This window comes from Orcinus orca, chromosome 15 (assembly GCF_937001465.1).
Source record: "Orcinus orca chromosome 15, mOrcOrc1.1, whole genome shotgun sequence".
Classification (NCBI taxonomy): Eukaryota; Metazoa; Chordata; class Mammalia; order Artiodactyla; family Delphinidae; genus Orcinus; species Orcinus orca.
The window spans coordinates 81,671,860-81,694,848 of record NC_064573.1 but is presented as its reverse complement, the minus strand read 5'-3'; the positions used below and the strand labels follow the sequence as shown (position 1 = coordinate 81,694,848).

At 51.1% G+C, this 22,989-nt stretch overlaps 1 protein-coding gene across 19 annotated transcripts in view; it reads left to right on the top strand.

Moving 5' to 3' along the window:
- The window catches only part of KDM2B (lysine demethylase 2B), a 122,075-nt gene that overhangs the window by 36,516 nt on the left and 62,570 nt on the right, over positions 1–22,989 (top strand). For all 19 annotated transcript variants that reach the window (XM_049698423.1, XM_049698431.1, XM_049698422.1 and 16 more), the window contains 5 exons: positions 1,265–1,358; positions 2,356–2,509; positions 9,537–9,652; positions 15,346–15,472; positions 17,586–18,067. In XM_049698423.1, the coding sequence (XP_049554380.1) occupies positions 1,265–1,358; positions 2,356–2,509; positions 9,537–9,652; positions 15,346–15,472; positions 17,586–18,067 (973 nt within the window). The remainder of the gene's footprint in view (positions 1–1,264; positions 1,359–2,355; positions 2,510–9,536; positions 9,653–15,345; positions 15,473–17,585; positions 18,068–22,989) is intronic.

Genomic DNA, 22,989 nt, shown 5'->3' with positions numbered 1-22,989 from the left:
GCCGGGACCTGGAAGCCTGTCTGTACCCCCTCCTCCTAAGCTCTGCTCACCCCTTGGAGGGCAGCTAGTGGAGGGAGGAGGGAGGGGACGGGTGAGTTCCTGTAAGGAAGGGTGGGTTGTCTGGCAGTTGCTAGAGCTTAGAAGGGGGGCTGCTGGCAGGTTTCTACTCCCGAATGCCCTCCCTGTGTCCGAGCCGCTCAGGGCCGGGCTCTCCCTCTCTAACTCCTTGCCTCCCTGACTCCTTCCCTCCCTCTCTGCCACTCCACCCCCCCCCACCCCGAGGGTCTTTATCGCTTTACTTTTTTTTTTAGCAGCTTTATTGAGGTACAGTTCACATACCATTCATCCACTTAAAGTGTACAATTCAATGTTTTTTAGTATGTTTACAGAGTTGTGCAACCACCATCAATTTTGGTACATTTTTGTCACCCCACAACGAAGACCTGTACCCATTAGCAGTCACTCCCCATTTCCTCCCAATACCCCCAGCCTCTGGCCACCACTAACCTACTCTCTGTCTCTGTAGATCTGCCTACTCTGGACATTTCATACGTGGAATTATACACTGTGGTCTTTTACGGCTGGTACCCTTGTACTTCCAGCTGCATTGCTTACTTTGCAGTCATTTGCAGTTTGCCTTGCCATTTAACTTTCCCAGGGTCATGCTCCCTTAAGAGTGTTTCATCCTTAATGGCAGGGGTCTTATGCTTTTCTCTAAGTGCCATGCCTAGCTCTGGGCTGGACCACTGGTTGGCTCTCAGTACATGATTGTTGAATGAATGAGGAGATGAATGGGGACTAGTAATTGGCAAGCTATGCAGGTGGTTTACAGCTGAATTCCAGAGGGCCCAGTTGCTGCAGAGGGACCTGGCAGCTTGGGAGAACTGCAGGTATAGGAGCTGGAAGGAGCAGAAATGAAGCCTCTTGCTTGGGTAGGAGGCAGGGGTGGGGCAAGAGTAAAAACCGTCTTCGAGGAAGGAACCAAGTGGCCTGTGGGTTGCCAGCTCTCTCTCTCGGGAACCTGAAAACAAAAATGCCTCTCCCAGCCTTGGGGGCAGGTAGCCAATGCTTGAGATTCGCCACCTGATCACAGGGGCTTCCCCCATGGGGAACTCCGATTAGATTTGGGTCTAAAAAAAAAGAAAATTCCCCAGTGTCAGCGTTTATAAAAAGGCAGCAGGTCAGGCATCTCTGAAGCTGTTTGCTCGCCTCCTGTGATTCAGGCATTGAATTGTTTTTCTGCTTCCCCGCCTCTGTGCTGCAGGTACTGTCTGATGAGCGTGAAAGGTTGTTTCACTGACTTCCACATCGACTTCGGAGGCACTTCCGTTTGGTACCATGTTTTCCGGGGTGGGAAGGTGAGTTGAGTCTCTTCACATCTCTGTACACGCCTGGCTGTTTGTGCATGGAGGGGCTCGCTCGCCTTTCTGCTTCTGCCCCCGCCTCCAGCCAGACCCCACCCTGTGAGGACTTTCTCACTCTCTGTCTTCTTCTGGAGGGAAAGGTCAAGGTCAACTCTTTTGCATCACATCTGATCACCCTTTCACACCTGCTTACCCAGTCCAGTGTCCTACGCATCTTGGGCCAGATTAGAACTCCAGATGTGGCTCCCAAGAACCTCCAGCATTTCATTTCCCCCAGCTGTAATTTCAGCTCCAGCACTGGGACCTTTTAACTTAAAAGTCTAGTTGCCTGCAAGAACAGTTTACATTAGGGACAGACATCACCCAGAGAAAGGGCGTGAGGCATGTGTTCAGGGTGCTCCTGCTGTGTCTGCTCCTGTGTGCATGTCCACGTGGGGACGTAGGGGTCCCTGCATGGAGGTGGGTGCTCCTTGAGAATACGTGTGTGCTGCCCTGCTCCTCTGGGTCTGCGTGTGCATTTGTCTTAACCGAATGTGTTGGAAGAAATTCCGGGTAGGAAGTCATCCCTCTTGGTTCCAGATGTTTTTCCTCCTTCTCCAGAGCCAGCACAAGCTGGTTTTATTTATTGGGCCATTTTATCCTACAACTTAGGAAATTCCCCTTCTTTTCCTTCCCCCACCTCCCTGACAAGCCCACGGCTCAGGAGAAAGAATGTTCCACTCAGTCCAGGAAGTCTTCCCACCCTGGTGTTTCAGCTGGAACGGAGATTCTCTAAAGGCGGGCAAGGGGTGTCCCAGAAGGGCGGTACAGCCTTCTCTGCCACCCCAGAGACCCTTTGGGCCTGGTCCTGGAAGGGTGTCCGGGGATGTGTCCTCCCCCATCCTCCCTGCTCCCAGGCAGGTGGGGCTGTCTTCTGGGTTGTGGCAGAGCCTGGAAGAAATCAGAGACTTTGGCCTGGATCTTTAACTGATTGCTTCTTTTTCCTTCTAAGATCTTTTGGCTGATTCCTCCAACCTTGCACAATTTGGCACTGTACGAGGAGTGGGTGCTGTCAGGCAAACAGAGCGACATCTTCCTGGGAGACCGTGTGGAGCGATGCCAAAGAATTGAGCTGAAACAGGGCTACACATTTTTCATCCCTTCCGGTAGGTTCCCGCGAGGCTGGCGCTGGGCTCTTAGCAGCCTCCTGTTGGCCGGATGGCCTCAGCCAGGCGTTTAGGCCAAGTGATGGGGTTTCTCTGGGCCTCCTTGCCCTTGGCAGTCCCTGAGAGAAGGAGAGAAGCAGGCCTCAGGCTGCAGGGAAAAATAGCCTCTCACATCTTACCTGTTTTTTCCTGCCTGTGGGCTAGAATTCGCTCTTGGGGAGAAAGCCTCCTGAGGGCCCTCCCTCAGGGGAAGTTTGAATGCCTTCCTCCAAGATGTCCTGCTGAGATTTCTGAGGGTGAGGATGAGGGTGGTCCTGTGGGGAGGGGAGGGGCAACTTTATCCTGATGGCTGGGGAGGGGAGAAGGGGGAGTTGGCCCAGGGGAAGAGGGTAGAGGGGAATGCACCCAGAGTGGCAGCTTCCTTCCTGCAGAACAAGATGAAATGTAATTGGGATCAAGGTCAATTTCTGTACTTGGACTCGCCCCTTTAAAAAAAAAAAAATTAACTACAACTATAGCAGAGGGCAATAATTAAGAGCATGGGCCCTGGGGCCAGAAAGCCCTGCCCTAATTCAAATTCCTGCTCTGCTGCTTACAAGCCTGACTTCCTGGAAATGACTTAATCTCAGTGCCTCAATGTTCTCATCTGTAAAATGGAAGACTTCCCAGGTGGTAGTGAGGACTGAGTGAACCGAGACCTATTTTCCTACAGCTCCTGGGAGATGGGCTGAGGGCTTTTGGCCAGTTACAGGCTGAGTCACTAGTGGATGTGGCAGATGACCTGGGAATCTTAGGCTGCATTTCAGTGGAAGTGTTTTACCCAGCATGAGGGAGGTAACAGTCCCACTGTATAGAGTGAGAGGGTCAGGCCACATGTAGGAGACTGTGTTCCTCGTGGGTTGTAATGACTTACCCTCATGGGTAAGTCAACCTCGAGAGAGAGAAGAGTCTGGATACCACATCAGGTGAGGTGAATTTGAAGGAGGAATTGGGTTGTTTTACCCAGGAAGTGAAGGTGTATGGTAATGGCCATCGGCCAGTTGAAGGATCATATCTTGGAAGACAAGGTATAGCCAAGTGGTATTGGAATGAGTTGCTCTGCTAGGCACTGAGCTCCCCGTCACTGGAGGTACACAAGTAGAGGCCATATGCCAAGGAGCCTGCAGGGAAATTGCCACTGAGTGGAAGCTTGGATCTTAGGGTCCAAGGCCTCCTTTGAGGCCACTAAGATCCATTGGATGGAGAAACTGGTCACACTTAAGTTGGACTGGAGTTGGCCTTGGGTCTGGACATCAAGTCAGTGTCAACTGAAGGGGGAGCGGTTGTGGTAGCAGTTCCCAGCATGGGGATGGGACCTGCACACGCGGGCTCTTCTAGAAAGTTGGGCAGAGATTTCACTATTAGGGAAGTTTGGGATTTGGAGGTGGCGGGGTTTAGTGGGGGTGACTTTGTTGTCAGGGCCCCAGGTGCATCCTTGGAGCTGCTTGACCCCGGGAGGGGAGGGACTGCTGCTTGGGACAGGAGGGAATTGTAGTTGGTGGACAGCATTTATGGAGCACAGCCTGGAAGGAGGTGGTATCCTGCAGCGTGTTCAAGGCCACTGCAGGTGTGGGAAGATTGGCCCTGGTAGATTCAAAGGGAGGCTGGCGTGCGCTTGGCCTTGCTGCCGTCTTTGTTGACTTTGGGCTGATCTCTTCCCCTCTCTGGGCCTCAACTGTCCCATCTCTACAGTGGGGGCAGGGTGAGGCTGAACTCTGGGATCCTCAGGCTCCGTCCCAACTCTGTCCCCTGAGTGCAGGCCTCCTTAGCCTCCCTGGGAGGACAGGCGTTTTTCTCGCAGGGTCTTTTTCAGAACCGAGGGGTGGCCCATTGCTTTCCCCCGATCTGGGATGGGAAGGGTGTTCATTTTGGTGCCTTAAGCAAGCTGGAAAAGGTCTCAAGAAGCAGCATCTAAGCCCCAGCAGGGGTGTGACTGTGTGTTGAAGGCAGGAAGAGGGGACGTGGATTTGAACTGCAGCTGGTAGGAGTCTATTTAGAATTCAGCAAAGACTTTTGGCCCTAACAGTCTTGAGTGAGACACCAGGATTTTTTTTGCTGGATTTTGGGAAGCAAAAAAGGGACAGTTGGAATTTGTCACCTTCTCAAGGGCAGGGTGTACATGTGGTTCCCAGACATTGATTTCATGAAGTTAAAAAAAAAAAGGTGGTAACTGATATCAATGTTATTATCTTGTAGTTTTGCTAAATATGGGCACTAATTTAAAAAAACAACCTGTCAGCTACTTTTGCTGATGTTTCATGAAAGGAGGACTATTCTGACACTAAAAAAGATGGGAGTACATAATTCCAGAATAAAGGACAGTCACTACTTGAAATTTGATGGGTTTGAGTTTATGAGAATCTATGCCATCTTCATTTTTCTTATTTTGTTGTCAACCAGTGAAAAATAAAGGACCAGAGTTTTGGAGTCACTGAACTAGCTGAGCATCTTGGGTCCTCACACTCTCTGAACCAGACACACATCTGAGATTTGTGGTAGCTGGGATGTGGCTTTGGGGAGAGAGCCTTGGGGAATCCCGCCACTGCACATGAGCTTTTGGGTGTGGAAAGTGGAGAATCTAATTCTGGCATTTCCCACCTCTGATCTGGGTTTTCACCTCCACAGTGTGACCTTAGATGTGCCCTACCTCACGCTGGCCTCAAGCTTCCCCATCAGCTCTGTGAAAGCTCGTGGATGCCATTGGGTTAGGAAGATTTTAAGTGTCACAGTATCTTTGTGAGACTTGGTTTATCTTTTCCTTCTTTTGTCTGAGGGTGAAGGGGTTGGGTGCTAGCTATGCTTCAGAGGTGGTGGTTCTTCAGGCCTTGGGCAAGTCTGAGAAACAGTAACTTCTAGCTATTTAACAGTATAAATAGGACCTGATCTCTTGGACCTGAGATGATCTATCTGTGAAATGGGTACAGAGCAGAGACGGGCTGGCAGTGAAGCAGGCTGAGGTGGAGGTGCTCTGGGAAACTGGGGAATTGCTGCTCCACTCCAGCCAGTTAGGGCTGGAGGGCCTGGTGGGCCCAGCTTCTCATTTTTCTGGAGAGGAAAGCACTTCAGATAGCCTTGTGAAATTTCCCCATTTTTTTTTAACTTTATTTATTTATTGTTTTTGTTTTTGGCCACATTGGGTCTTTGTTGCTGTGCGCAGGCTTTCTCTAGTTGCGGCGAGCAGGGGCCACAGTTTGTTGCGGTGCATGGGCTTCTCATTGCGGTGGCTTCTCTTGTTGCAGAGCATGGGCTCTAGGCACATGGGGTTCAGTAGTTGCAGCACATGGGCTCAGTAGTTGTGGCTCGCTGGCTCAGTAGTTGTGGTGCACAGGCTTAGTTGCCCCGCGGCATGTGGGATCTTCTCGGACTAGGGTTCGAACGCGTGTCCCCTGCATTAGCAGGCAGATTCTTAACCACTGCGCCACCAGGGAAGCCCGAAATTTCCCCATTTTGATAACACAGGTGGGTCAAACTGTACATGCCCCTGGGTCTGATGCAGCCTGTGGCCTGGCAGTTTGGGCCCCTGGTACCAGCTATGAGGTCCCAGAGAGGAGAGGCCATCCTGGCTTCATCCTGGCAGCCACAGTGCCCAGCCCCGGGCCTGGGCCAGCACAGGGAGTTCATGGATGCTCCTGAGGGCCGTGGGCCTCTGTGAGGCACCCCTGAGTTCTGGGACCTTTGGGTTTATCCCTGCAGCAGCCACACAAATGTGGGTCAGGGGCCTTTTCATTCCGAACCCTGAGCGTTTGGGCGTGGGTCAGACACCATGTGCCCCCGCGGCCTTCTCGTCCCTTCATGTCCCAGAGAATACCCGTCAGTTGGTTTTGTGGGTCGCCTGATTTCCTTTTGTGGCTGGATCTGTCCCTTGTCGCGTGGCCTGATAGCCTTTGTTGTCGCCTTCATGTTGTTGGAGACTCTGGCCTGGAAGCAGGAGGCAGATGCCAGCATCCTCGGTGCAGTCACCAGTCTGGGAAAACTTGCTCTCTCGTGCTTCCTGGGATGCAATGAACGAGTATCGGGAGGGTGGATTCACATGGGGCTTCTGAATGCTTTATTTCCACTCCCTGGTTCTTCCGGAGGCAATTGTTTATTTAAAAAACATTTTTTTAAAAAAATCTTTTTATTTTTTTTAATTTTTAAAATTTTTTGGCCGCACTGCACTGCATGTGGGATCTTAGTTCCCCGACCAGGAATGGAACCAGCGCCCCCTGCGGTGGAAGCGCTGAGTCTTAACCACTGCACCACTAGGGAAGTCCTAGAAGCAAGCGTTTAAGTAACGGAGCGGATGTGAGGAGGGCTGGGGGCAGGGGCTGGGCAGTGACTCTAATCCAGGCCAGGCTGCCTGACCTACCTGCGAGGCACTGGCCTGGGGAGGAGAGGAGAGTGGAGAGAAGCTTCTAGAACCCCTGGAATGTCAGTACAGATTCCCTGCCCCTCTCCTTGCAACAGCACCTCTCACATCAGGGGAATAGATGTAAGTCAAGTGAGTCTGCGTTTCCAGAAGGGAGAGTCCGGGGCTGATGAATGCAGATTCACGAGGGTGCCGTTCTTTCCAAAGCCCTTGTGATGGACGGGACTACCACGAATATCAGCGGCAGTTGCTTCCATGGTTTGAGTTCTTACAAGGGAAGCAGTGGTCTTCTTCATTTCACACGGGCACGTGGAGGCCAGGAGAGGGGACAGGCAGGTGCCCCAGGCCACGTGGTGAGTCAGCACTGGGGACAGTCTCCAACCCGGGCCCCCGGACGTGGGCGTTCATAGGCATTAGGTGGGCATGCGAGGAGCGTAGGAAAGGGACCCAGGAACCTTTGTCCCATTCAGGCTTCACCCCACCATGAGCATGTGCTTGAAACCCGGCTGTCCTAGGTCCCAGTCTTAGGAAATGTTGCTTGAATAATGCTGATGGTGGTAACAACAATAGTAATAGACAGTGTGGCTCCGCTTGGTAGAAACAAAAAAAAATGTACAGTTGAGAATATCAGCTGGTACACAGCTGAGGCAGAGAGGCTGAAGCAGATGTGGAAAACGGGACTTGTTTTTTTTTTGGCCTCGCTGCGGGGCCTGCAGGATCTTGGTTCCTGGACCAGGGATAGAACTTGTGCCGCCTGCAGTGGAGGCGCGAAGTCTTAACCACTGGATCGCCAGGGAAGTCTCGGAAACCGGGAAACCGGGACTTTAGAGGCGCAGCCGCACTGCTGCACGGGGCGGGGCGGGGCGGGGGGCAGGGAGGTGGTGGGGAAGGAGCCCAGGTAGCTCCGCAAGGGCACACCTGGCGGGCAGAGCGGCGGCCAGAGCTGTGGGCGGGTAACCGCAGAAGCAGGTTACATAAAGCCTTCGCTCCTGTGCTCCTGGCTGGCGGGTTGCCCCTGCCCTCCCCTGAGCACCACCAGCTCTGTCCCACCGATCGTCCCCAGCAGGGGAGGGCCCGCCGCCCAGAGTGTTGACACAGATGCCAGCAGTGGCCTCGCAGCCTCCGAGCTCTCTTCCCAGGTGGCAGCCCGGCTCCCGGCAGCCATGGCCACCCGTGGCTGCCCGTGACTCAGGGCTGGCGTGTTCGGCTCACCGAGGAAAGAGGCTGTAACTGCTCCCGCTCGGCGTGGGCGGGGAGGCCTCTATACTTTGCCTCCAAGCGAATGAATTAGCCTCAGGGTTGTGGAGAAGGCTTGGGATCTCAGGTTGCCCCTGTCTGTCCCCTTTCCCCTCTGCTGACCCTCTGTCTTTCACCGTGAGTCCCTTGGCCTCTGCCTGTCCTTGTCTTCGCTTCTGTCTTTCTTGGTTCCCTTTTTGCCTCCCCTCCGTGTTCGCAGGCCTGTCTCCCGGGACTCCCAGGCCTGTGCTAATAAGCCTGTGATGTAGCGGCAGTGCAGCGTGGCGGTTAAAAATGGAGCCGCTGTCACTCACCTGCTGCGACATCATTCAGCAAGTGACTTCCTTCTCGGAGCCTCGGTTTCAGCATCTGTAAATGGGAGTGGGTTATAATGCCACCCCTCCCCTCGCTCTGCACTGTCCAGTATGGTAGCCAGGAGCTGCATGGAGGACTGTTGAGCACTGGACACACACGTTCAATCCATCATTGAAGGAATTAGGCGGCTTGCTTTGTCTCTAGCCTTCATGGACCAAGCGGAGGCCAACTCCCTGGGTCCCAGTCCTTACAAGTGACTTCACTTTTCTGTGGCTCAGCCTTCTCGTCCGTAATTTGGGGGTGAATGTCGCGTGTACCTTGGAGGGATCTTGTGAAGATTAAATGAGAGCAGCCCTGTAAAGCTGTCAGGCCAGTGGTAGTCCTCGGTTATCCTTCTCATGATTGCAGTGCCAGCCTTCGGGCCAGGAGCTCAGGGAGGTGAAAAAGCCGTGCTCCAAGGTGCTAATAAGCTGCAGTCAGCAGGAGAGAGACTTGGGGCAGAGCAGGAGCAGAGCTTCTGCAGGTGCCATGTGGCAGAGGAGACCGCCTGGAAATGGGCCTTGGAGGGTTTTGATGGCAGGGGGTGGCTTCGGGCAGAGGAGGCATCTGGGTTCTGGCAGGATGTCACGACCCTTAGTTGTGGCCCCGAGCAATCTTTGACACCTCCTGAGATGGACGGTCGCTGGGATGATGAGGAAAAGGCTTAAGGACATATGAGTAGGCTGAGTGAGGGGTTTTCAGCTCCCTGGCCTGCAGGAGAGAGGGACAGGGCCTGCCTCTCTGTTGGCTGCTGCAGCCAGGTCCATTGTAACACTTCATCACCAAGGTCTTCAGGACAAGGGGGTTGGTCTGCAGCTGCCCAGGACCGACTTGAGCTAGCCAGGGGTCACTGCCAGCAGCAGTCAGTGGGGCTGCGGGTCTGGGTCCTCTAGGCCAGCCAGGACCTCAGCCCTCTGCGTCAGGCAACCCGAGCATCCTCCCTCTGGCCCTGGGTGCTCACCTGGGCCTCCTGCGCCCTCCTGCATGTGGGCATAATGGGGGCCCCCAAAGGGCCGGTGGCTGACCCTCTCTGTGCCCTCCCCACCCCAGGCTGGATCCATGCAGTCTACACCCCCGTAGACTCTCTGGTGTTCGGCGGAAACATTCTGCACAGCTTCAACGTGCCCATGCAGCTGCGGATCTACGAGATCGAGGACAGAACGCGGGTGAGGCGGCTTCCTTTTCTTCTCGTGGCCACACCGGCCCCCGAGCTCTGCCTGGTGCTTGGGGCGCATGGGGCGGTCATTCCGAAGTCCTTCCTGGTCCCTTGTCCCTCCTGCTCCCTGCCTCAAGCTGGGTCTTGGTCCTGGTTCTGCAGGGCAGGGGGTGCCCGCGAGAGCCCCACCCAGAGCCCCGGGAGTTTCTGTTCACCTCCAGGCTGGTGACAGCCGAAACCCCCTGTTGAAGAGGAAGTATCTCTTGAGAAAGCACCGTGAGATGTCAGGAACCGTGCCTCTTCCTTCTTCCCACGTGTATGAAGGGATGTGAGGGAGTGGGGGGATTTCATGGTTGTTGTGGTGGTGGTTTGGAGCGGGGGGTGGGGGCTGGACCTTGGAAGGTAGGTCAGGTCTTGACCATGTGGGGGCCCCAGATGTGATGTAGGACCCCGAGGAAGCCAGTGTCTGTGAGTCCCCCAGGGACTATCTGAGTTCTGCCTCAATGTCTGCTTGTGGCTGGCAGGGGGGCGGTCCCCTTTTCTCCTTGATGGTTTCTCAGACACTGCATCCCACCCCCAGCCCCATGCCCTAGGAGCAGGGGCCAAGGCTCAGGTACCTGACAATGGGCCCTCTGCCGTGCTCTGTTCCACTCCATGAGGTTCCTCTGAAAAGCACTGGCTCTTCCTTGCTGGAACTTGACCCAGCGTCCCCAGGCATTTGAGACAGGTCTGAGAGTGGGAAACTGGCGCAAACAGGGCCTACTTCTTTTCTCTTATAGTTCTTCAAATATTTCTTCTCTCTTTCTTTTTTTTTATTGAGATATAATCCACATACACAAAGTGCACAATTCAGCGGCATTGAGCACATTCACAGTGTTGTGCAGCCATCATTTCTAATTCTAAGACATTCTCATCACCCCAGAAAGAAACCCCATACTCAGTAGCAGTCGCTCCCCATTCCCCCCTCCCCAGCCTCTGGCAGTCACTGGTCTGCTTTCTGTCTCTGTGGATTTGCCTGTTCTGGATATTTTACGTAAATGGAATCATATAAAATGTCCTTTTGGTCTGGCTTCTTTCACTTAACATCGTGTCTTCAGGTTCATCTACGTTGTGGTATTTGTCAGTGCTTTGTTCCTTTTTATGGCTTAATCATATAACATTGTATGGATAGACCACACCTGGTCTTCTTGGGCTTTGCCTTGGAGTTGACTTTTTTCCCAGAGAGGGTTGTCATGCCCGGACCCTAAGGAAACATCTCATAGAAGCAGGTGCTCTGTGCCCAGGGTTCATGCCTTTCTTGGTCTTGTTTCCAGGCCTTGGTCTGCATGGAATCACATACATGAGTCAAAGTCTTAGCCAGTGTGTATGCATCTGACCTTTTTTTAATAGCCCCAGTGTTGAGGGACCTCTTCCAAGAGTTTCCTGGGGACCACTTTGAACCATATTCAGTGGGCAGGTAGGTGTGTTAACAAGGTCAAATGCACATTCTTCAGATAGGCTAGTTTGCTGCTGGGATGCCCAGATCCGCGGAGACTGGGTCTTGCTTTGTGGATTTTTGTGCCTCTCTTTTCTGTTGCCTGCCTACCATCCCTTTCCCGGTCTGGCGGGGAGGCCAATCCCTGCCCTGGTTTGGGGGATGCTGCCCTGTGGCGTTCTAGAGAAAGGCACCATTTGGGTATGAGTGGTCATCTTATCATCTGGGTCAAGTGTTGTCTGGGACTCTGGCCAACTGTTCTTTGGCCAGCCCTGAAGAATGGGCCAGTTTGTGTGTGAGCAGACAAGTAGGTGTGGGATAGAAAAGGAGAAAAAAGTCAAGCCCACAACTTTCCAGGCAATTCCTGAAAGCCAGAGTCAGGCTGGGATTTCTAAAGGCTTCAGCAACTCACTTGGCAGCCGTCCCCCTCCCCCAGGGAATCTGGATCATACATCTCAGTGGATTTGGGCCCCATCATTCCGTTAGGAGCCCGGATCCCCTCCCCTGTCTGTGAGAGGTGGGAGGGAGGGTAATGGAGTAGAACCCCGAGCACCATGCTGAGCTGCCATGGAATATCGCACCCACGTGGAGATGAGTGTGGCAGCTCCCCCTCCCCCAAGGCCCACTGTCCCTGTTGTCTCAGTGGGCACCCCATCTGGTTTCCTGAAGCAGGTGGACGGGCGGGGGGCAGGCGGGCAGGCAGGCTGGGCGGGAACCAGCGGCAGGCTGTTTAATCTGCTTTGATTTCTGGTCTTTGGAGAGGGCTTGGCTACAAGGCCCAATTGTTTATGTCTTAGGAGCCAAGGCAGACAAAAGATGCTGGGAAGAGAGAGCACTGGAAGCCAGATAAAATGCCAGGGCTCCTTGTCAGCTCGCTACAACTTAATTCTTTATATCCCTGCGAGCTTTCTTAAGAAGGTTATGGCCATTTAAAAATAGCTTTTCAAGAGTCCTAAAACATGACTTTGCTTGGAAACCAAATGCTGAGGGTGGGACAGAGGAAACTGTCAGTCTCTAAGCCCCATGGTGTGGGTTTGTTTTAGAAAGATAATTTGCTTTTGTGGCCCAAGGTGGGGGACCTCCCCATAGAGACCAGGGGAACCCCAGTGTTCTCCTATGTGTAGGAAGCATGTCTTGCTCTCATGATTTGAATTTTTCTGGGCTGCATGATAGGTGACTTTACCCTGCTGTCCATAAGGCAAGCACGCACAGGTGCAGGCATTCTGGGACTGGGGGGTTTTTCATTTCCCGACCCCCTTTTGTAGATTAAATCTTTCCCCTCTCATTCTAAAGATAAGCAGAGGGGTGAAGAGCTACACCAAAGAATGGTTGTGTTGCATGTTTATTATTTGAAGATAACATCTCGACAACTCTCACTACCTATTTTTAACTCCAGTTAGCTTGATAAGGGATAGGAATGGTCCAATTGATCATTAAACTGCCATCTCTCTTATATTTATCTTTTTTTTTTTTTTTTTCCCTAATGGCTCTAGTGAAAGCAGCCTTCTCAGGAAAGGTAATGCCAACATGCCCTATTCCCTCCCAGCCAGTGAATCTATTTGGAAATTGCAAATAATTTACCCTTCCTCTCACCTTTCCCCTACCATTGGATTTTTTTTTCTTCCATTGACTTTTTTTTTTTTTTTCCAGGAGAAAAACAAATTTTAAGACACTTCCCACCCACCCTGATATTTTAGTTTTTCAAGTCCTTGAGACCTGGGAGTTGTAGATGCACCAAAACATCTTTGGTTCTGATCTCCTAAGGTCACTCAGCTCCAAGAGGAAGGGCTTAGGCCAGGTGCCACTCAAATGAACCTTGGGGAACTCAAACTGACCCCTTGAGACCCACTGATAGATTGATTACCCACCCCCAGGCTGGGAGCATGGCCTGCTTTCTGACTGCCTTGCCTTTCGGTGAACAACTCAATTTGATGAGACTCTGAAGCTGTCAACAAATAATGTTGAGCAATCGTGTGTTTAATGTTCCCAGGCATGTGGCTGAAACCTTTTGAAGGCGAAGGGTGGAAGGCGACAACCTGTTTGTAAGTCAATTCTTTGCAAGTTTTGTTCCCTGTGGTGCTCTCTTGGAAAAAAAAAAAAAAATTAAAAAAAATAAAACGAAAAAGAATTTGAATTCCTTCATCAGCATTTGTTTTCACCCAGCTGGTTTCCCTTGGGTTCAGCAACAATGAGGGGAGACTTATCTTCCTCTCCTGAACTACAGCCAAAAAAAAAAAAATTTTTTTTTTTTCCTAACCTAGAAAGATTCTCAGGCGCCATGGTGCCCATCAGGGCAGATTGGCTCAGACGGTTTCCCAAATTTGAAAAGTCAAAAGTAACTTGAGTGTTTTACCAATCAAGTCGGGAGATGTGAGTGAGGGTCTGAGAAGAGGCAGGCCTGCCTGTCCTCAGCCTGCTCTGTAGGTTTTGATGATTTGTTTCAAAATTGCTTGGCCCTTGTTCTGGAGTGGGGGTGGGGCTGAGAACTGCCCCCTCCCCAAACTCTCTTCACAGGAGGACAGGGTCTGCCTCAGGCCAAAGAGCCTTTTTCTCCTTTTCAAACTCTGGAGGACCCTGATTCAATGACTGGAAAAAGATGAATACTCTCCCAGCGATAAAACTGGGGTTCTCGGGAAAGTAGCTGGAGCCAAGGAAACCGCTCGATGATGTTCCCAACTCCATGCATCCCCCCGAGGAGCTCAAAAGCATGTGGCGGCCAGGATCTCATTCCAAAGCGCACCATCCACCAGAGGCAGGGAGGTCAGATGGACCCAGGACGCAGATGGGAGACGCGAGGCGCCCCCAGTGTGGGAAAAAGGCCTCGCAGCTGGAAACTGAGTCAGTGGGGCCTGGGGTGGATGGGGAACTGGAGCTGAGACTCTCAGAGGGCAGGGTGGGGGTCTTTTCCAGGTGGGCACTGAGAGACACAGGAAAATAGTATTTTAGGGCAGATGGAGCACCTCGGTGAGCTTGTATTCAATTCGCCTTCCTCCCAGATGTAGAATGTGACCTGTTGGTTGTGAGCAAAGCAAGGTGGGAGAGTGTGCTTCCTTGACATTCAACTCCCTGAGTTCCTGGAGGACAGGAGAGGTGAGGAGGGGTATCTGGCTCCTGCACAGGTCCCTCAAGGCAGACCCACCCTTGGTGAGAGGGTCCAGGAGTGAGTGTGGACATGTGGGATCCATGTGTGGCCTCGCAGAAGAGGGCCCAGACATGGGAGACAGGGACCACCTCCCACCACCTGTGCCTGCTCGGGATGTAGTTTCTGAAAGGCTGTTCCTGTGCCAGGGCCATCAGTGGTATTTCTTCCTCCCCATGTCTTGCTGCCATCTCATCGGTGTAGACCCCGTGCTGCCACCCATCAGAATCCCCCTGGGGCTGGGCCTTTTCACAGCTCTGATGCACAAAGCTCTTTGCACCTATACCTCCTCCCCTGTAAGAAACAGCCAAAAGGGGATCTCCAGCTGGACTGCTGCTCCAGACCCGGGGTTGTGTTCCCCAGTGTTAGGATGGTCCAGAGTCACACCAGGAATTTGTGTCAGAGGGAGTCATCTGTGGAGATACAGGCTGGAAGTGCCAGGTGTTGTGGGGGAGGAGCAGGAGGTGGACCCCTCTGAGGCCCCACCCCTGTGGTAGGAGAGGCCACGCCCCCTCCATCCTCATTGGTCCGCCTCCTGTGGCCTCCCTCTTTGGGTACTGGGTATGCTTGACTGCCTGTCTCTGCAAATGGGTAAGGTTTGGGGTTTGATTTCTGTTTTTCAAGGTGGGAGGGAGGGGTAGTAGAGTCAATGCAAGAATTTTGGAGAACCAGCAAGGAGCCTGTACCTGTTGTAGCTAGAATCAGGCAGGGGCTCGCATCCGCAGATACCGCACCCTCTGTCAGCAGGTCAGGGGACAACTCTTTTTCTCTGCATCTCACAGAAGCACAAAGTGGACCCCGTACAGCTTTCCCTGTGCAAAGCTCAGGGACCTTTGAAATGATGCTCTTACATAGGCCTCTTCACCCGCTCTTCCTCCTCATTTGTGCATGCTGGTATCTTGCCCCTTCCAGCACTTCCCTCCAGCCCACCCCCCATTTTTCCTTCCCATCATTTGTGCTCTTGCTAAGATTATGAAAATAACTCCCACCCCCAGGAACTTTCCCCTCCCCCAACCCCAGTGCCGTTCTCTCCTTCCTTTCCCCTCTGCCGTCCAGAAACTGACCTGTGCACCTGGATCTTTGCTTTCAGGTGCAGCCCAAATTCCGTTACCCCTTCTACTATGAGATGTGCTGGTATGTCTTGGAGAGATACATGTACTGTGTGACCCAGCGGTCCTACCTCACTCAGGAATACCAGAGAGAATCAATGCTTATTGGTGAGTGAATCTTGCAGTCCGACCGCCTCGACGGCTCAGCTGGGGCAGGAATAATTCTTTTCAGTGGGGCTTTGGGAGTCCTGGGTTCTGGGAATTCTTTTGAGCCTGAGTGTCAGCAGATTCCTAGAGACCCTTGAGGAGGGGAGGGGAAGACATCCTTGTCAGTTTCCCACTTGGAATACAGAGTCCAAGAGAAGGAAATTGTGACCCCAACAGAGTCATCTTGGGGGCCCCCAGGTCTTGCTAGTTGACTATGCAGATGTGGAGTGGGGCCAGTCCTGGGCATGGTTGCTGAGACAGGCTCCCTACAGAGCAAAGAATCCTGGTTCTTTTTTTGAATCCCTCCCTGGACACCAGCTGATTCTTTTTTTTCCCTGTGTTGGGGGTTAGGTTTTTGTCTATATAGAAGCAGACCTAAGAGATGCAGCCAGTCCCTCAAAACCCAGGCCAGCTATAAGGCAGAGGGAGGGGTGACCAGGGCTGGGGATGCAAGCTTGGCAGAGCAGTGGGTGGTTTTGACAGAGGCAGGGAGAGAGCGTTTATAAGCCACAGCTGCAACGCCCTGCCCTGCTGCCATTACTTAAAGGGACATCACCCCCCCAAAATGGCTCAGTCCTTGAGTCTTGACTCACAGGCACCCGCCCTAAAGTTACATCTAGCTGTGACAGCCCCGAAGAGCGATCTGTAGGAAGAACATGCTTCTTCCCCTCTGCCTCTGCGCTGTTACTGCCGAAGGGTTTTCCTGGATGCTAGAGTCATGGTGCCTCATTCACTGCATCTTTCTCATCATGGGATAGAAAAACGTGACTGGTCTGCCTCCGTTAGGGTCTGCACGATTTTTCCTGCAATCTCCAAGAGTTTTAGATTCTTTTTTTTTTTTTTCTCACTCTAAGCCTCTTCCTTCCTTCCCTTGACTCCCCTCCTGACTTTAGGGGTTTCAGGGCAGACATGTGATGGGGAAATGTTTCTCCTGGGGTCTTTACTGGGGAGTGCCTCCTGGGAATTCAGTTCTGTTGGCTGGGGGTGGGGTGGGGTGGGGGTGGTTCTCTTGTGAGTTTCATTCCTGTTAGATGATTCAGGCGTTGAAAAATACCAAAATCCTACAGCTGGCTCTTCTGAAGTTTCCAGCCGATAGGAGATGGGAAATGACTGTGAAGTAGTGTGACAACCTCTGTTGTTGCAGTAGCTACACGTTCCCGTGGGGACCAGAGGCTTGATTTTGTGGCAGTCCCCAGGACCAGGAAACTGAGGGTCACTTCTCTCATTTGGAAATTTAGGGCCATAGAAGAAAGTTCCCGATTTCATTCCAGGCTAGAGAGGAAATGTTGAGGCAATGCTTGGGTCATTGGTGCCCACTTTTTTCTTAAATTTTCTTGCCGCTGTTTCCCCCTGCCTCTCCAGTCCATCTGCCAAAGAGAAGGGGGGACGTTTGGGAGACACATCACTTTTTTTGAGTGCTAGTTGTATGCCAGGAACTGTGCTCTGTGATGCCTTATTTAATCTTCACTACAAGCCTTCAGGGGAAGTATTCTTTGCCTATATTTTGAAACAGCATTCTTGGGATATAGTTTATATATCATACAATTCACCCATTTAATGTGTACCATTCAGTGGTTTTTAGTCTATTCCCAGGGTTGTGCAAACATCAGCACAGTTTTTAGAACGTTTTCATTGTCCCAGAAGGAACTCTGTCCTCCTGAGCTACCACCTCCTCCTCTCACCCCACGCCCATGCCCTCAGCCCTAAGCAACCACTCATCTACTTTCATTCTCTATAGATTTCCTCCTGTTCTGGACATTTCATATGAATGGAATCATATAATATGTGCTCTTTTTGCCTTATTTTTACACACTGAAAGGTACAATGCCAGGTGTGTTCAGAGAGGTGAGGCAACCTGTCAGGGTACACACGGCTGGGGAAAAGCAGAGCTCTGACTGACCCTAGCCTTTCTAGAGCCTGAGGGAGGCAGAGGCCATTAGAATTGTCAAAAGAGCTGATCTGCAGGGTAAAGGGGAGGGTTAGTGCGTGGGGGTCCCGGTTACTTCCAACAGGGAGTTTGGGGTGTTCATCTCAGTCTTTCTTGTGACATTCTCCCCCCCTCCCCACCCTGTAGATGCCCCAAGAAAGCCCAGCGTAGACGGCTTCTCATCTGATTCCTGGCTGGAGATGGAGGAGGAGTCCTGTGAGCAGCAGCCCCAGGAGGAGGAGAAGGAGGGGGAGGGGGAGGAAGAGGAGGAGGGTGCAGATAAGATGCCCAAAGCTCCCACCGATGGCCCTGGCTCGCCCAGCAGCACCCCCTCCGAGGACCCGGAGGCCCCCGGGAAGAAGCCCAAAGCCCCTGCCATGCGGTTCCTCAAAAGGACTTTGTCGAATGAGTCAGAAGACAGCGTGAAGTCCACCACGGTGCCCATAGACTACCCCAAGACGCCCACCGGCTCTCCCGCCACCGAGGTCTCTGCCAAATGGACCCACCTCACCGAGTTTGAACTGAAGGGCCTGAAAGCTCTGGTGGAGAAACTTGAATCCCTCCCGGAGAACAAGAAGTGTGTTCCTGAGGGCATCGAGGACCCCCAGGCACTCCTGGAGGGTGTGAAGGTGGGCAGGGGGTCACCTCGGGCTGGGCAGCTGAGGAGGGCCGGGCAGGTTCCTGAGGGCAGCTCAGCTCCGGGGGGCTTGGTGCAGACTGTCCTGGGGGTACGTCCATGTGCGGAGAGGGGCCTTTGGTCTAAGCAAGCCCATCTAGGGTGTCCCAGCAGAGGCCACTGTTGAGACTTGCAGGGGGATCTCATGGTGGAAGCTGGCTCTGCAGTTGACAATGAACTTTCTCTCAGGACTTGTTGAAAATCTGAGGCTTCAAGGGAAGTAGGCGTTACTGCCTACAGTGCACCGGTGGTGCTATTGTTGGGCCTGGGGACAGACTCCTCCATCCTGGTCAGGAAGACTTGCTGCTCTGGGCTGGCTTCCCCCGGGGCATGCTTCTGTTTCATGTGAGCAACCGGTTGTACATCCCGATTGTCTTGTAGGTAGCCAGTTAAGAGCCACCTGGCCACCCAGGATTCAGAGGTCTCCAAGTAGAGCCTAATTATTGAGCAAACTCATTGAGCACCAGCTGTGTTGGCCATGGGGGAGCGGGAAGCAGGCAGATAAAGAAATCAGGAGGGAATTCCTTGGTGGTCCAGTGGTTAGGAATTGGTGCTTTCACTGCTGTGGCCCAGGTTCAATTCCTGGTTGAGAACTAAGATCCTGCAAGCCGTGCAGTGTGGCCAAAAACAAACAAACAAAAAAGAAATTAGGAGACAGGGAATTCAGTGCCACAGTGTGTACCCAGGGCATGGGAGTGGTGTGAGGGGACACTTATTGGCCACACCAGGGGCCAGGGCTCTGGGACAGTTATGCAGTGAGGATTTGAGTTAGGCCTTAGAGACTGCGTAGGAGTCCTCCAGATGGGGAAGGATGTTCTAGGCAGAGTGCAAACGTGCAGTGTATTTAAGAAACAGAAAATACATTGGGAGGCCTTGTCTTGTAATCATAACATTTGTTGAAAGCTTAGCACCTGCCAGGTACCAGTGCTAGGGAAGTGGTAGGTACCCCTATCATCTGCACTTAACCAATGATGAAGTAGACTTAGGGAGGTTAAGGGACATGCCTGAGGTGACAGAGCAGGTAGATAGTAGGGCTGGGATGAAGCCTCCAGAGTGCCTGTGTGGATATCACTACTTGAAACTAACTGTCTCCTGTCTCAGCATTGGTAAGGCTTTTTGATGTGAGGCCTCAGAGACATTTGGGCTTCCTTCTCCAATGTCTGATTCTCAGACATTGGAATCCAGCTGCCTGCTGCGGTTGGAAACTGAATTTGTCTCTTCTTTAATGGCTGCAGACTCAACCGATGACTTAATTAGTTCATTTGTATATTTGTTTGTTTAGAAAACATTGTGTCAGGCCCTGGAATCTAGAAATATTAAGACTGTTCTGCTGCCCTTGAGGTGTTCAGTGATCAGGCACTGAACTCTTGGGGTCTAGTGGAGGGGAGACCTGGGGCCCAATCAGGTAGCTTAACAGGTACCACCAGCAGAGGGAACTGGTGTACAGGATCTTTAATCCAGGTTATGTCTTACTTTATATAGCAGGTGTACCCACTATAGGTGCCACAAAATTAAAATCTTATAACTCTGGGAAATTGCCAGGTAAAAGAACTCTGTGGTCAATGTCCCGACAAAACAAATCTTTACTTTCAAATAGGTCTTTTTCATTGACTGTTTTGGAGGTTGCTGACCTCTCTTGAGAGTTTTGTGAAAATACGCTTATACACACAAAATTTTGTGTGCAATATCAGGGGGTCTTGGACTCCTGAGCCTATTCCTGGACCTCAGAATAAGAACCTCTAATCTTGTGGAATGGAGTTTTTGGGTTTCCTAAAGGAAATGTTGGGTTTCCTAAAGGAAACCTTAGACTTCTGTCATGTGGCTACTTTTTTCTTCTAAGATCCTATAAAGTGAAAGCAAGCTATTTTCATCAATAATAAAATCACTAATAGCATTAAGTTTCCAAAATGTTGTAAATGAGTTAAAAAAAAACCATTCATCTGAAGAGGAAATGTTGTTCTGTGCTTGTGAAGAGCCTTTTTTACTTTGTTATGTTTATGTGCAGTGTTCCTGGTTGGTCAGATTTCTTTCTAGGGATAGGACTCAGACCCTTGTATCCCTCACCTGTACCCACCTGATCGACCTCTGAGACTGGATTCAGCCTAGGCCCCGTGATGGTGTGAAGGAGGCCTAGGGTAGGGGCTTAGACAAATTTCAAGGATCCCAGTCTGCATCCTCCCCAACTGCCACCATGGGGTTCAGTGGCAGCATGATAATATGTGGTAATGAATCTCAATTACTGTCTGTTGTTGTAGATCTTTTTCATATATAAACTCATTTAAACCTCCTAGCAATCCTCTGTGGTACTTTTGTTACCACCATTTTACAGATGAGAAAATTGAGGTACAGATAGGTTAAGTAACTTGCCCAAGGCCACACATACTGCTCGATGGGGGAGTCCATGCGCTCACACACTAGACTGCTTTTTTGGCCGCTATAGAGAAAGTGATTTTCTCTCTTCTCAGAGGTGACTCTGAATTTAGGGGGAAGGTAATAAGGTGACTGTTTGGACTTCCTTTACAGAACAAGCAACAGATCTGTTTGGTCCTGGGACTAAAGTTGTAAATTGGCAGTTCCAGGGTCAAATCCAGCCTCTAGGCATTGCATTTGGCCTGTATAGTATTGAACATATTTTTGTAATTATTTGCTAACATTAAAAAATCAGGAGAATAAATTAAAGAAAAGTCAAGAAAGTTATATAAAATATCCTGGCTATCCTGGCTCATGTTCCTGACTGGCTACAAGCAGCAGGAAGTGAGTAGCAGGTGATCTCATACACCCCAGTCCCCACCACTCCCTATTGTCTCCCTAATGTCTACTTACCATTTGGCTCACACATCTCTTTTTAGTATAATCTAACCATTTAGCTTACTTATTGAACTTACCTGTTTCCAGAGATATTTATGGTCTTGAGCCTTGTCTGAGGAGGGCCTTTTTCAGGCTAAAGAGCTTATAAGCTGGGTGGACAGGTCTCCTTAGAGCCCCATGAAAATTGGAGCCTCTGCTAGCACCTCTGAGTGCTGTGTGGCCTGTATGGGGGAAGTGGACAACTCGTCTTTTCCAGAGTAGGTAGATAGAGCTACTTCCTTGCTCTCTGGCCAGGCCATTAGCCCCAGTCCCTCCCAGTCCCTGGAGACCCAGAGGAGATTTTGAACCCAAGACTGGCCTCTAGAGTGAGTGTTGTCCCAGAAGGCGAGCAGCTTCTTGCTGGCTGCACGCTTAGGTCCCTTTGTTCACTCTTCTCAGATGTTGGGGTTTCTTTTACACTGGCTGAGAACTAAAAGTCAGCTCAGGAATGTGGGTCCAAGACAGAATTCTTAGCCGATGCCCACTGCCTCCACTGCCGTTGAGTGATTTGTGTTTCTCACCAGTGGTGGTTCCCCCTTGACGGTTGGTCAGTTATGATCTTTGGCTTGTGTTGCAAAAAGATGATGTCTTTTTTCCTTCTCTCTCTTTCTCTGGGACCTGAGAGATTGCTGCTAATGGTGGCTCATGGTAACCAGAGCCCCTGGGATTAGAGACAGTCCCCAAAGTAAGTCAGTCTCCAGATGGCTAGGTTTTAGCTTTCATCAAAAACCTATTTTTTCCTTTCATTTGTAATGTATGGTTTTGTTTTTTTTTAAAAAAATATTTATTTATTTTTGGTTGCGTTGTGTCTTCATTGCTACGTGGGCTATCTCTAGTTTTGGTGAGCGGAGGCTACTCTTCGTTGTGGTGCGCGGGCGTCTCATTGTGGAGGCTTCTCTTTGTTGCAGAGCACAGGCTCTAGGCATGCGGGCTCAGTAGTTGTGGCTCGCGGGCTCTAGAATGCAGGCTCAGTAGTCGTGGCGCACGGGCTTAGTTGCTCTGCGGCATGTGGGGTCTTCCCGGACCAGGGCTTGAACCTGTGTCCCCTGCATTGTCAGGCGGATTCTTTTGTTTTGTTTTGCGGTACGCGGGCCTCTCACTGCTGTGGCCTCTCCCGTTGCGGAGCACAGGCTCCGGACGCAGAGGCTCAGCGGCCGTGGCTCACGGGCCCAGCCGCTCCGCGGCATGTGCCCAGGGGACCGGGGCATGAACCCGTGTCTCCTGCCTCGGCAAGCGGATTCTCAACCACTGCGCCACCAGGGAAGCCCCTGTCAGGCGGATTCTTAACCACTGTACCACCAGGGAAGTCCCTATGTTTTTTAATTGCGGTAAATTATATACAACATTTATCGTATTCATTAGTTAATTAATTATAATTACCAGATCACCAGTTTAGAATCTTGAAGGAAGAAACATTTACCATTTTAACCATTTTAAAGTGTACAGTTTAGTGGTATTAAGTACATTCACAATACTGTGCAACCACCACCTCTATCTAGTTCAGAACTTTTTCATCACCTGAGGCAGAACCTTGTACCCATCAGCAGTCTCCATTTCCCCCTCCCCCACAGTCTGCTTTCTGTCTTTATGGATTTACTGATTCTGGATATTTCATCTATTTAAGAGTTTTAAGTGTAGGGAGTTACCTGGTGGTCCAGTAGTTAGGATTCAGGGCTTTCCCTGCTGTGGCCTGCGTTCAGTCCCTGTTCGGGAACTGAGATCCTGCAAGCTGCGTGATGTGGCCAAGAGAAAAAAAAAAGAGTTTTAAGTGTAACGTTGTTAAATGATCAGTGTAAAAAAATAAATAAATAAATAAACATTATAGGCTAGAGGATAGACAATGTCCCCTTCCTCAATTCTCACATCCTGGAAAATAACCTTTGTTAATCACTTACTGAATGTACTTCTGGAGCTTTCCCCTCACTCCCATGAACACAAACATATATACATTTGTTTTTAATTAGTTCATACTTGCTTTTGTCCCTTAAAGCTTGCTTTTTTGTGTCTGTTTCTATAGGTCTAGTTTAC